The sequence below is a fragment of the Aedes albopictus genome, chromosome 2, assembly GCF_035046485.1.
Source record: "Aedes albopictus strain Foshan chromosome 2, AalbF5, whole genome shotgun sequence".
Lineage (NCBI taxonomy): Eukaryota > Metazoa > Arthropoda > Insecta > Diptera > Culicidae > Aedes > Aedes albopictus.
The window spans coordinates 412,978,363-412,993,109 of NC_085137.1; the positions used below are offsets into that span (position 1 = coordinate 412,978,363).

The 14,747-nt window shown below is 39.8% G+C and overlaps 1 protein-coding gene across 1 annotated transcript in view; it reads left to right on the plus strand.

Moving 5' to 3' along the window:
• The window catches only part of LOC109426839 (uncharacterized), a 165,293-nt gene that overhangs the window by 15,799 nt on the left and 134,747 nt on the right, over positions 1-14,747 (plus strand). The window contains exon 3 of the mRNA XM_062853459.1: positions 6,521-7,745. Within this exon, the coding sequence (XP_062709443.1) occupies positions 6,630-7,745 (1,116 nt within the window). The 5' untranslated portion in view covers positions 6,521-6,629. The remainder of the gene's footprint in view (positions 1-6,520; positions 7,746-14,747) is intronic.

The window sequence follows — 14,747 nt, forward strand, 5'->3', positions numbered from 1 at the left end:
CAATCAACCACCCAAGCGGTGCCAACGATTTTTTTTCTTAGCTCGAATCGTAGACAAACAAAGCCATGAAACGTCCAAGATTCAGACAAATAATCCTTAGCAACCGTGGCGTGCCCAACAAGGAGATTCAAATCTCATCGATCAAGCTTTATATTATTTTTCCTTTTTCGAATTATCTGTATTGCAAAAGTAGAATAACATCCCAATGACATGTCATGAAATCATAACTTTTTTTTTGTTTTTTTTTTGTCTGGGTAAGAAAAAGACCATAACAAGATCAGATGTAGGTTAGGTTAATTCTTAATTCTATTATTAGTTTGTTGGGATCAAGGAAATAGGAACAAAAACTGATGATGCTCCGAAAAACAATCAAACAATAACTAAATTTGTCTAGATCAAAGGATCAAAATAGGAACCAAAATCACAGTTCCTCTAAACATAACGTCAAAATTTATAATTATGATGAGCTTTATACAAATATCTTATTTTATTCACAATAACCCGATTATAACTGATTCAGTTATTCTGCATTAAGAAATAGTTTGTTTTATAATGGGTCCTCTTCGGAGCCACCATCTTGAGCGACTTAAAGTTTTGTTTTACACGGCTCTAGAAAAAATGTTCTGAAGACAGTTGTTCGTACTAGCGCTTTAACCTCTTTATTCAGGGAATGTATGCCTTGGTGAGCCATGTTGAAAAACTTTAGAGTGAATCCTCAAATTAAGAATTGCTTACTCAAGCTTAATACCTGAAGGAATCCCCGGGAAAGTTCCTGCTGGATTTCCTAGAAGAATCCTCGAAGGAATACCCAGAGGAATCCCTGGATAAGTTCGTGGTATCCTTAAAGAAATCGCCAGTAAATGTCTAAAGATATTCCTACCACAATTTCTTGAAAAGTGCCTGAAAAATCCCTTGAATAAATCTCTCGTGCAATTCCACAAGGAATCTATGGAGGAATCTCCACATGAATTTCTGGGAATATTCCGAAAAAGTTCCTAGAGGAATGACCGGTTGAATTTTTGGAGGAATCAGTGGAAGAATGCTTGGTAAAATTTCTGGAGGAGTATCCGCTTAAATTTATTTTTACGACGCACGATTCAGATTCGGAATGAATCAAGGAATGAACTTTACAGTAATATCCCACCAAGATTTGGGAATATACCCTGTAGCAAAACTGAAAACAAGTTTTTTTTTTTTCAAAACATGTTTGAAATAATCAAATCCCTTCTGAAGCAAAATAGGATAAACCCCATCTGCCCCAGGAGATTTGAAAGGAGCAAAGCTATTAAGTGCCCACTCAATCGATTCTATAGTTACAATACTCCGAGCTGAGGCCAGGGAATCATAACTACAAGAAAAGACATCAGGTTCATCCGAATATGTAATATCCGCACATCCAGGGAAGTGTGTGATGAACAAGCATTTCAGAACTTCCTAATCAGAGGAAGTCAGATCGCCACTTTGTAAACGAAGTTCGTTCACTCGGAAATCCTTAGATTTCGCAAGGATTTTGTTTAAGCGACTGGCTTCACTCAAACTGGAAACATTTCCCAAGTAACACAGCTTGTTATATAAGAGTTTAAAATTCAAGTTTCGAACTAGCTCGATTGTATTATTCTTGCATTTTTAACGTCGTATGGGATACTTATATATTCAAAACAGCGCAAAAAATGGCGGCTTATAAAACATCTTAAAGGTTATATAAGATGTATCCCAATACTCTTATAGTACTAATAATTGCTTTCCATTTAGCTTCCATGCATTAACAAAGTTATTTTTCGGCAATGGATACTTGGAAAATACCTTAATAATACAAATATATTCATTGGTTGAAACTAAGCTGCTTCTTAGTAATACTATTTGTAAAATACTATTATATAACATACCACATGCATGGGTTCAAATTGGAAAAATTGATAGTGATATAACTTGCGAGAGCCTTGTATATAACGAACTACATAATAATATAAATATCATCTCATAATGAAGATATAGACTACGTAGCGACTGACAGAAAAAAATATATTACATATAATATTATGACTCCAACAACGCGACAAAATGTTCTCTGGTGATGAAGACAAAGACCATATTTTCTACAACAAATTATTGACAACTTACGCATTGGTTTATTTTCAGGAAGGGTAGTGTTTTTTGATTGCGATTAAAGATTTATGGTGGAACATATGATTTTACCTATCTAAAATTCAACCGCCCCTGAATTGCGTTGAAATATTCAGCTTGAATCAATCAAATGGTGCATTTTTTTTTCTAAATTTTCTATTTTTTACAAATTACGGTGAGAGCAATATGGCAGCTTTTCCAATTGGCTTACAGTGTAAAATGTTGCAATCAATATTTACTTTTTTTAAATAACTGAACCTCTGGCTAACTACTGATTATTACTCAAGTAAAGTTCGAGTATTTTTAAACTGAGGAAGTAGATTCCTTAATAATTTCGAACGAGCAATGAAAGCGTGGGTTTTGTTCCATTTTTTTTAATTTGTGTATTAATATATCTGTTCGGCACTGTAATCTACATGACGTTTCTTAAATAAGAACAACCAATCTTTACACGTCAAGCTTTTTGAAACAAGTTCAAAATACGTTAAATTTGCACCCCGAGAGCAACTTCGCAATCAATAACGGAAAAAGCATTTATAATACGTCTAAATAACATCATTTCAACATACCCTCACTCTCTGTTTTCTTAACATTTAGACTACGCCAAAATAACATATTTATAGCTATACTTTTAGCGGGGCTATACCTGTCAAAATGTCAAACTAATTGTCAATAGTAAATAATTGCGCTGCTGATGGTCCGACGGAGTTTTGTGTTTCCCGTGGAATTATAGGTGGTCGATGATTTATCCGACCATTCAGTGTTCCGTATAATCCCAGCGGTAGCAGGAAGAATGACGACGCAGTGCATTGGAGCACTGAGAAAAGGTTCCGGTGAAATTCATGTGTGCTAGAGGTGAAGTTTGAGTGCCGGAATTCACGCTAGGTTGGAATAGCACCGACTATTGGATGCTGATTCTTTCACATAGGCCGGAATACAAGTTACGCGGTGTTTCTGGATGGTATTCGACAGACCAGTTGGTAGATCAGCAGCCTGTACATTTTCGCCTTGAGGATGTTGGCCAAATTTGTGTATGGTGATCCTAATTAGCGTGGGAACGTTCGTAAGGAAGGATATGGTAACCGGCAAACGGTATGGGGAACTGGAACATCAATTGTAACCCCATCGACTGAGAAGTGCTGATTGATTTTTTTTTTCAGAAACTTCACTGTTACTTTAGGTCAATTCCCTTGATCACTCACTCTCCCCCATCGACTAGAGCCTGCTAGGAATGATTAAAATCAATGCATACAATGTTTGCATTTTGGTTTATTTTTATCTTCATCTTCTTTCTGTTGTTCTGTCGCGTTTGCTTTTATGATTGAATTAGCAACTTGATGTTTCTGTTATATAATAGTTATATAAACATATTTCATACGTGATATAGACAATAACATGTTTGGTGTTGTTTGTTTTCGATCAGCATAATTACAGCTGGATATTAACACAAGATGTTTTCTGAATCGCTTATAGTTCACTTAAAAAACATCTTTGGAAATACTGATGGTCCAAAGATGTTTTCTGTGTTGCTTGGGTTGTAGAAAGGTTTCAGCCGGATCGTTCAGCAGACCGGAGAGCTTTCCTGTAGGCCTTGTGAACCGACCTGAAAGCCTCCGAACCAGCCGAATGTCGTCTGTTCCAACTCTTTCTACATTGTTTCCTGAGTTTCGCCGCATCAGAGTTCCACCAAGGGGTTCCTCTTGTGATCTTCACAGACCGTAGAGGGCATGCTTCTTCAAAAGCTTCCATGATGAAGGTCGTGGTAGTATACACGGCATAACCTAAATCTCTTGGAGTGTCAATGGATGGTGAGTATCCATGAAATTCGGCTCAACCAAATCAGTAAAAAGATCCCAGTTTGTTGACCGAGGATTCCTGAAACGCAATGTTGCGAAGTAACATCTAAATCTAAATGTTCAAAAAAGATGTAGCGATGGTCAGATAAAGATTCTTCATCTGACACATGCCAACTCAGCTCGTGACTAATTCTACAAGAGCAAAGCGTTATATCTAACACTTCCTCTATGGCAAATACCATGAAGGTTGGGCGGTTGCCTATGTTAAGTAATTTAAGATCTGTACTGCAGTACTCCATCAAACTGCATCCTCTCAAGTTAATGTCTGAGCTGACCCCGGATGATATGGTGGGCATTAGCATCACTATTAACAATTAGCGGAAGGCCTTTTGAAGTACAATATGCGATGACATGTTTAAAAGCATCCGTAGGGGATGGTTTGGCATGCCGTAAAGAAACCGAACAATAGACATATTTCCTGTTGAGGTTTCCAACAAGTACATCATTTGTGATAGCACATACATCTCTGGTGATTAGTTCAGAGATGAGTGTAGCAACCTTTGCGTTGTTGACAAGCACGCAGGCTCGAGGCATGACACGCGAGTTTGCCATTTTATGTTTACTCAAAGTAGCAAACACCGCACCAATTGCTCCGGTTAGCGCAGTAAGGGCAACATACTGTTGAGGGCGCCCTCGTACTCCATAGGCTCCGTTTGCGGTTAGGTTTTTATTAGACCTCCCTTGCCATTTATTCCTAGGCACGGTAAGCATAAAGCCGGATCACACCATGAATTAGGGTTCACCTGTTGGTGGATTCTTAGCCAATGGATAACTGCACGAAAATATACTGGCTTGCTTACTCTGACACGAAATTTGACGTTTGAGTGGTGTCGGCACCGCTCAAACGTAAAATTTTCTGTGAGAGTTGGCAAGCCTGCATAAATTCGTGCAGTAGACCATTGAGACAATCGCTACCGGCACTACACAGCGATCGAGAAAAGAAGTTAATATTGATGATCAACTTCATACGGGCTCGAACAGCCTACAGGCGAAACGAATTGCGCGACGCAGCACGGGCGGTAATGCTGCAGCAAGGAACCCGACAGAACGTAGAACGGCAGACCCGCAACTTTTTGGAGAACAGATGCCGCCTTGAAGAAGCTGATTGCTAATCGTTGTAATCAGCTAGTCCTACACTTGTTATTAGTTATTAGAGTGGGTCATCGTTGTATGGGAAAGTTAAATTTTGATCGCATCGAAATCTAACAAATCTTTTTTGGATCATATTAGCGCCCAAAACAACTCGACGGGCTTGGTGGTCTAGTGGCTACCGCTTCTGATTCGTATGCAGAAGGTCATGGGTTCAATCCCTGGCCCGTCCCTTTTCATCCTACTTTGTACCTTTCTATCCACATTATCTCTCTCTCTCTCTCTCCATCTCTCTCTCTTCTCTACATATACAACTTATGTATATTCATATGTTCATAGCCATCGCTAGAACCAGAAACGAATTGGAAAAAAGTCGTTTCCCTCCCTTCCAATTTCCACTCACAGCACAGTGTATATAACGCCTACAAGTTATGCAACCAAAGCGTGCTGTGCCACTTGACCTTATTCACCTCATTCACCACACAATCTATCACCTTACGAACTCTATAAATAACCCCCTATCCATGGATCGCATCACCGACCCAACGGTGACTCCCAGATCTCCCATCCTTTCCGTCTAACAAATACCCCAGTCCGTGCTGGATGTGGGGATGCAGAGGTGATCTCGGTCTTTAGTAGCAACAACCAGCACTCTCTAAAATTCCTTTCCCTTCCCAACTGACTATAAGGACGTGGCCGGCGCCGGTATTGATCCAAAAATGTATGAGCTGCTAGAATTGCACTTTGAGAATAAGTGGTGTCCCAGCCCTTATTCATTTGGATCTCAGTGCAATTGGTACCAGCTCAGATCAATAACGGAGTAGCAACCATTGACATGTATAGTCAGATTTGATCGTTGATTGATCGTTTTGATCATATTAGCGCCCAAAACAACTGTGCAAAATGTGGTTGTGATTGTTTGCAATTGAAATTTGTATGGGTTTAGTATGGGAAAACTTACTTTTTTGCATTTTTCTCATAAGGGACTAGAATTTTTCATCAACTGTATAACCGATGAAATAAAGAACTTGATCGTAACATTTCTAAATCATTCATATTAAAACATAGGTACATATCTATCAATTTGGTATATTACTCCCTTGAACTTGGCAACTGCACATAAAACTGTCAGTCGCATTCTCATCAGAAGCCATGATAAATGACCATTCATTTTGCCTCACAGCTTGATTTCGCTTCGATGCTCACATGGCTCCAAAAGCCATTCTTCCATACCGGCACAAGTCATCCGGATGAATGGTCTCTTTAACAATCGATTTATCCTCCAACACCACCACCGCAGACTCCTCCTTCAACATACACGACACTAGTTTGGAGATAAATCAAATCCAAACCAAACCGAACCGAAAATAGTTCAACCATTGTTCTATAACCGAGCCGCCTTTCCCGAACGCTAATTAATGACCGCCCAATTTGTTTCCCTCTATTTCCAGGCTAGACAAAGCGATGTCGACGGTTGCTCATTTTCCGTGCCACTGAATCCCACCCGCTACTGTAACAACCCCTTCTGCTCGTCGTCAGCCTTCACCCCAGCAAGCAGCAATGTCAACGAAAGCCGTGCCACCCCCTTCGTCGGGGCCTCCCTCAGCATCCCCGCCGCAATTGCCGCCAACCCCCGCGCCAGTCGTAGTGTTGCATTCGGCGAAGGTACCGGTCGTTGTTGAACACCACCCGGCGGCTCCGGCGGGATCTACGGCGGTGGTTCGGGTACTCCCCCTCGCGAAGGACTCCGCGGACAACACCCGAACGCTGAAGAACCTCTCCAACGATCTGAGCGAACTGCTAGTGAAAAATCTCAGCTTGAAGCGCAACAGTGAGGGTTTCTGTGGAACGGTTGTAGTGGAAGACCCTTTGAGGGACGAATCCAGCGTTGGAGGAGGCGGCGATGACCGCCACTACAGTAGTGATAGTTTAGGTTTAATCACCCGAAGCAAGCAGGCGAACCGAAACTCGCTGTGCGATACGTTCAGTTCGGTGAATAAGCTGATTAAGCTGAAACGTGTGTCCAGTGATAGCAGTAGCATTAGTGGTTATACGAAGATTTATCATCCCGGCGGGGTGGATGTGCCCGGTCAGCAGCATAGCATCAATCCACCTCCGCAGGCCAAGTTCAAACGTGTCGAAATAAGTGTCCAAGAATTGCCCGCGGAATCGATTGTCCCACGGAAGGGCATCATAGTGAATCAGTTCGATCAATTTGTTTCCTCGACGAATGAAAGTGAAAGTGTGCCTCTGTTAGCAAATAAAAAGCCTACTTGGGAAGTGGGATCCACGGGCAACGGAGAAGTGCTGGGAGGGTCAAAAGTTCCCAATTGTGACAGTGTGGGTGTCAAGTTTCGCCGAAGGATTCAGCATCCGGTGGCGGCGGGCAGGGTCGTTGTTGGTCCCACGCTGGAGGCGGTAGAAGAAGAGCGTTACAAGCGAAGAAGCCTGCAGTGGCCTTTGGGATTGGGACCGGGTGGGTGGGGAAGTGAGGCGGTGTCAGCGGAAGCGGAAACTGCGGAAGAGTCAACGATTATCGACGACGAGGACGGTCAGTCGGTGGACGACGGCGGAGTAGGGGAGGAACGTAGGCGAAAAACCCATTTTCGACACTCGTGGAACGCTCCGGGGTACGATTTGCTGCTGGAGGAGAATCGGAGTGCGGATTCGAGGAAGGTGAGTAGGTTTGGGATTGATTGGGGGAAAGATTTGTGTACGAAATTGCCGGGAAAATTAGGCTGAAATAGAACAGCCGAAAAATCAATCACTGTTGCTGTCATAACCAGATGTAGGCACGTTGGAATAATTTCATTCTAAATAAAGATAAGCAGGAGCACCAATAGCTCAGCCGATTACATAGGGTTGCACAGATTCTATGACATTTCCCGGAAAATCATTTTCCGGAAAGACATTTCCCGGAAAACATTTCCCGGAATAACCCATTTCCCGGAAACCCATTTTCCGGAATGTCCCATTTCCCGGAAACCCATTTTCCGGAATGGAGAATTTCCCCGAAAACTGTTATCGCTGTTCCCAGACTCATTAAATTTCAACCTTTTTATGAAATGCACAATAATTGACTAATTTTGGTTGGAATAAAATGAAGAATTTAAGCAGGGCTTTCATTTTTTTTTTGTTTTTATTTCTGTGTATTTTAACTAGTTGCTAATTCTACACTCAGCAGGGCTTTCAGCGTTATTTCCAAATCTTCGAGAAAACATTTAAAAAAATATTAGCAGTTATGATGCCAACAGTTTTATTACTACAATTTGAATGAACATCCATTGTTTAACCTTCGAGCGATCGCGCTGTTGTATTTTGTACAACACGTTGAAAATATCTCGCTTTTTGTATAGCATTAGCGTGGTGCTGACGGTGGTGGCCAACCGCGCGAGTTACGGAAGGTTAATGAAGGAAAATTTTCAATGACAATTCTGGCAGCTATAATTCCAAAAGATAACATTCAAAAGAATAGCCTAAACACAAAACAAAGTAAGGGCCTTTCAAATGACATCTGAGGTAATGGTGTAGCTTAAAAAACCCAAAATACATTTGGCCACATTATTACTACGCCAAATGGTCATTAGGCTAGATTGAAACAAAAGCGATCGAAGAACAGGCCTCGGAAGAACAGCCCTTTTACTAGAAGAAGGGAAAATCTGAAAAGGCGCAATTGATAGTTTGGCAATTGAACAACTCTGTAACAATCTAACTTGAAAGAACAACACATTTTCAAGAGTAGGAAAAATATCAGATATAGTTAATAGTTTGGCCGCCAAACAAATACGCATTGTTGTATCTAGAAAGAACAGCCTATTAAATAAAGAAAGGCAAATCTCCTATATAGAAAGCAGCAAGTACCAATAAAACACATGTTGGTTATCATGTGTTTTATTGGCACGTGTTGCTTTCTATATAGGAGATTTGTCCTTTTTATTTAAAAGGCTGTTCTTTCTAGTTACAACATTGCGTATTTGATTGGCGCCCAAACTATTAACTCTATTCGCTATTTTTCCTTCTCTTAAAAATGTGTTGTTCTTTCAGGTCGAAAGAACAACCTATTTTTTAAGAAGGATAAACAACAGATGGAATAAATAAATTGGGTGCGAACCAATTCTGTAACGTTACATCGTTAGAAAGAACAGCCTGTAAATTGAAGAAGGGAAAATCTCTTACGCAGTTGGCAGTGTTCAACTATATAAATGCACCTAGAACAGCCTTTGACAAAAAGGAAAATCAATTTGTTGATGAAAAGCCAGTCAAAATATGTCCTTTCGGCTCAACGATGTTGGCTCTACTTTGTTAAGTGAACTGAAACGAGAATTTGAGTTCCATTCATTAATCAAGTTCTACAATCTTATTTTTTTTTTGTTTTAAGGCTCGATTTTCTGGAAATTGAACAGGGTACGTTCAGAAACCACGTAGACCCAATTTTGGTCATCTCAGACCCAACCCCCTCCCCCCTCGTAGACTTTTGTTCATACAAAAATTTTAAAATTTGTATGGAGCGTAGCCTTTGTCGAGACCCCCCCCCTTCCCCCAAAAAGTCCACGTGGTTTATGAACAGCCCTCATCTACTGATAAAATTAGTTGTAATAAGATGTTCAATGATCCTAAAATATCTTCTGAGGTCTCTGAATTGCCTTTCCGGAAAATGGAGCATTCCGGAAAATGGTTTTCCGGGAAATGGGTTATTCCGGAAAATGTCTTTCCGGGAAATGGGTTATTCCGGAAAATGTCTTTCCGGGAAATGGGGTATCCGGGAAATGATTTCCGGGAAATGTCTTTCCGGGAAATAGTATAGAACCGGTTGCACAAACTGAACAATCACAAATGAGACAACGGACAACACACGAAACACCCATAGGTTCAGTGAAGAATTTTCCGTTTCACGAAAAGTTTTCACCAGCTGGAGCGAGAATCGAACCCACACTCCGAGGTTTACAAAACGGACAGATCACTGGCGCACCTAACCGCATGGCCACGAAGCCCACAATGAACAATACACAATTGGCTCACTAGGTGGCGTACATGTTGCTGCACAGCTAACAAATGGCCTATGGTCTATGATTCTAATTTCAAATGTAAAGAAAATTTGTTTTCTTAATGCTGTTAGTATCTGGACTCGATGAAGGGATATAAAGGTGCGGTCTCCAACACAATCTATCAAGTATATGAAAGTCATGGAAAAGATTTCCATTTAAAATAAACACACTATATCACGGATAGCTTGGTCTACATACAAGGCTCTAGCTATCTATGAAAATATCATAGATAGCGAGAGCCTTGTATGTATCTATGAAAATATTCAGTAATACCACAAATTTCCCGGGTCTCCAGTTAGTCTAGTGGTTAAGACTATGGATCGCCAATCCGAAGACGGCGGGTTCGTTTCTCGTTCCAGTCGGGAAATTTTCTCTCCAAAAAGTTTTTAACCATCATGAATTCCAGGTGGTGGAGCAACAAAACTGAAACTTCAAAGCATGCGTTGTGCAATTCGGAAGGCAGAGTCCTAGCAGACAACAATTCGGAATTTACCTAATACTGTATCGAAAAGGCAACGTGTACATTGGACAAACATGTCGTTCGTTGTTCTGTTGATGGGCAACAATGAGCCCGTAACCGGTCGACTCCAATAGATATTTGTATATCCTTCTTAACGTTGTAAGAACAATAAATTTTGTTTCCTGTCTGATGTCGCATTTCATAGATGTCTGAAAGAATTCTATAAACATTTTTTTTTCGTTGAGATTTCCGCATAGATTTTTATTTTTTTAGATTCGCCTATTTCTCAAAATTTATGAAACTTCCAGGATCTTTTTAAAACCATTCCGCAGTTTCTTCATAATTGTAATTGTATTTATTGATCGAACGAATACCGGTTTACAATAAATCAGATCATAGAAACAAATACGAATGGCTTATATCCTTTGAAAGAATTAACTCGACTGAAATTTTATCAAAATTTAATTTTTACATGCCTAGACGGCATTACGAACTCGAAATATATTTTCAACCAACCCCTGCCAAACAAATTATGCGAAATATGGTCCTTTCAACCGAATGATAGCATTTTATAATCGCCACTACTGTGAAACTATTGACTTTACAATGTCTCGGAAAAAACTAAAACAACACTTAAAGTCAATCCGAAACCAAAACAAATTAAATTTAAGCTAATTTAAGAATTTTGTTTTTATGTAATGTTCACATGTCTACATTGTTTGACGGAATAAATAAATAAATAAATAAAAAAAAAGCTTCGCCGGAAATTACTTTGAAAGCTTATTCGATAATTACTCCGGGAATTGATTTGGCAATTACATTAAGTATTTTACCGGAAATTTATCAGGCAATTCTTATGGTAACTTCTTCGGTTATTATTGAGGGATGCCAATAAAATGCTAATAAAATTTACACAAAAAATTCGAGGTCTGATAACTCCTCGAACTTCTTTGTGTTAATTTCATTAGTGATTCCTTTGGCATTTACTTCGATATTTTTCTAGGAGTAAATTCGACCAATTCCATTGGTAATATTTGATATGCCGCGTGAAAATATTAAAAGCATTATTTTAGGAATTTGCAAAAGAAATAACCAAACGATTTTCATAAGACAATGCAAAAAAATCCCAAAGGAATCCTCAAATACATTGCCGAGGTAATTTCCAAAACAAATGCGGAATTTCCACAGACATTGCTCAAGAAATTTCCAAATGAATTATCAAATCAGTCCTTAAATAATACCTTTTAAGCCTTCATTATGTACAGGGGATGGCCAAAATGTTTGGGATAGGCAACTTTTTTTCTCCCACAAAAAAAATCATCATGCTGTAACTTTTCATAGAGTGCATAAAAAATCTCAAATTTTGACCGATTGTCAACCCATTATATGTTCACCATTGGTACAAATTTGGGCTCGATTGATTATTTTTTCGCGAGGTAAGAACCGTTCGAGTAAAACACTATTATTTAAACAGCTCATTTTTGAACTTACATATTTCGGAAACCAGTGAACCGAATTGAATGAATTATTTTATCGTTTACCAACAATATATTGGTACTTAATACGATGTTATAAAATGTAATATTCCTACACGGCCAATTAAGTTATACCGGGTTAAAATTTTTACCCATATAGAGGAAAATAAGTCAAATTTACAATACCACACAACAATTACTAAATGTGTTCTTCCTTCAATCTAAATAGGCTCTAATATATCTGATTAGAGATAACTTGAGAACAGAAGTGGAAAATCTTTGGATATCAACACTAAAATTTATTGACATTGATGTGAAAAAATTACATTTTTTCGAGAAAAATCCAAAAAGTGTCAATCCATGATAACTTTTTTCAACGTTTAAAAAGTAACTATGTTTTAATAGTTTGTGAAGTATTTACGTATTGTTAGTGTACGTTCAAAATTTCATTCAATTCGGTACACTGGTTTCCGAGATATGATAGCTCAAAAATGAGTTGTCTAAAAAATAGTGATTTACCCAAACGGTTCTAACTTTGCGAAATATTAATCAATCGAGCCCAAATTTGTACCAATGATGCACATGGAATAGGTTGACAAACAGTCAAAATTTGAGATTTTTTGATGCGCTTTTGTGAGAGAAAAAAAAGTTGCCTATCCCACACATTTTGGCCATCCCCTGTACAGTCCGATTTTGGCAACACGAGGTGAGTTAGTGGTGGTGGTGACAAAATTGGTAATATTTTTTGTGATTTATTTTCAACTTTTATGCGTTATTTTGGTATATATTCTAAATATGGACCATTCACAAGTCATAAAATGCTCCCCATAGGGGACGTTCACGAATTACGCCATGATTTTTTAAATTGTCGTTTTTGGGAAACTTTAAATACAGTAAGGACCCGCAAAATGCCCCTGGTAGCATTTTAGGCAGACAAAATCGGGACATTTTTTAAAATCATTCATGAAAAATTGTTTTGAGCTCGTCAGAAACAGTAGCAAGTGAGGGGTTACGAAGATGGAAGGGTCTACTTTGGCTTCGTTCAAATATCACGTACGCCTCACACAAAATTTCAATATTTCCCTTACAAAAATAGTTATGCGGGAGAGGAAGGGGGTCTAAAATTGCCAAATTTAGAGTTACGTAATATTTTACGAACCTTTTGTGATAAACGATGTTACGACTTTTTGTCATCTCTTCTTTCGTTGTCGTGATAATAAAAGAAATATTTTGTTTGAGAGGCCATGTATTAGGCAATTAACCTACGCTGCCCTACGCTAGAACCTGATCTTTAGAGAACGTTTTCTTATACATTTTATAGTCGTCCTGACAATCGTTCACTCGTGATACGCACCCACGGTTCCAGCTGTCTCCTCCAAAAACCTCGCTTCCTTCTGCTCCTAAAGCATACCGCCACCGATCCTACTGCACGTGCTTCCGCAGCTTCGATTCTATCCGCCCTCCACCAGTGACGTCTGGCTGTGATCGGATCCGTTCCATCGTGATTACTTCGACGTCCGCTTGTCCGGTTGACGAGATCTTCCAGAAGAAGACCACTCTTCATCACCAGGCCACCCGTTCCAGCGCGATCCTCCATCGCGATCGCTGACCGAATGGTATCCCGACGCGATCCACAACCACTAGCTCTTCAATTCTGGGCACGGTCTCACGACGATATCGAGCACGTCTGATCCGATCGGTGATCTAGCAAAAACTGCTCGTCACTTGAGCGATCGCTTCTCCCTCGACCTGAGGGCGATCGTGGCGTGTTAGTCTGAGAGAGCAGGTATGATATTATTCCCACGTCTCTCACACCTATTTACTATGATGCCTATCAGCCGATCTCTCTGTGAAGACCGTCGTGTTGGGCCACCTGAGATTCGTTTATTCGTTGGCCTGCTTTATGCCTGGTTTACATGGAGCAAGTGACTTGATTCAAGTCAATGGAAAATGCCCAATTGAATGCGAATTGAACGTGTAAACACCACCGTTCATCTCAGTTGAGCAACTGACTTGACTTGAACGAAAGTTGAACATGTTCAACTTTTTTGTTCAAGTCAAACGAAATCATCTCACTTGCCCCGTATGAACACGCGATTCATGTGAGTTGAAATCAAGTCATCTGTCAAATGAGCTGAATTCAATTCAGTTTGTTTACGCACCGCACGTGTTGAACAATGTAAACACTTGCTTCAATTGAGATGCATTCAAGAGCATGCAAGTGGACACCCAAGTCATTTGCTCAGTCTTAACACGCCATTCCATTGGATTGAACATGTTTGAGAAGTTTGCAACTCACATGCTCGTTTCAATTGAACAGTCTAAACCAGGCATTATTCTCCATCATGGCTCTCATCATTGCGCTGGATAGTCATCGTCGCCTCGCGGTGAGCGAGTGTGCGTGGAGACAAATGTTGTAGAACGATCGGCGAAAAGCATGAAGAGCTCAGCAGGGTGCCAGATTTAGCGAGTGGTTCCCAAACGAGGTGTGCAGCGTGGTAAATTATTTGGATTTTTGATCATACAGAGTTTGAATTTACATTTATTTGATTTTTACCATATAATAGAACAATCACGAAAACTAAACGTAACAACGAATCGAATGGGTGTTGAGAGCACAGAAAAAATGGGATTTTAAAGTTGATATTCAGTGCTTTGGCATGACAATCTCACTGAAGCACAGCCTTCCCCCAGCGTA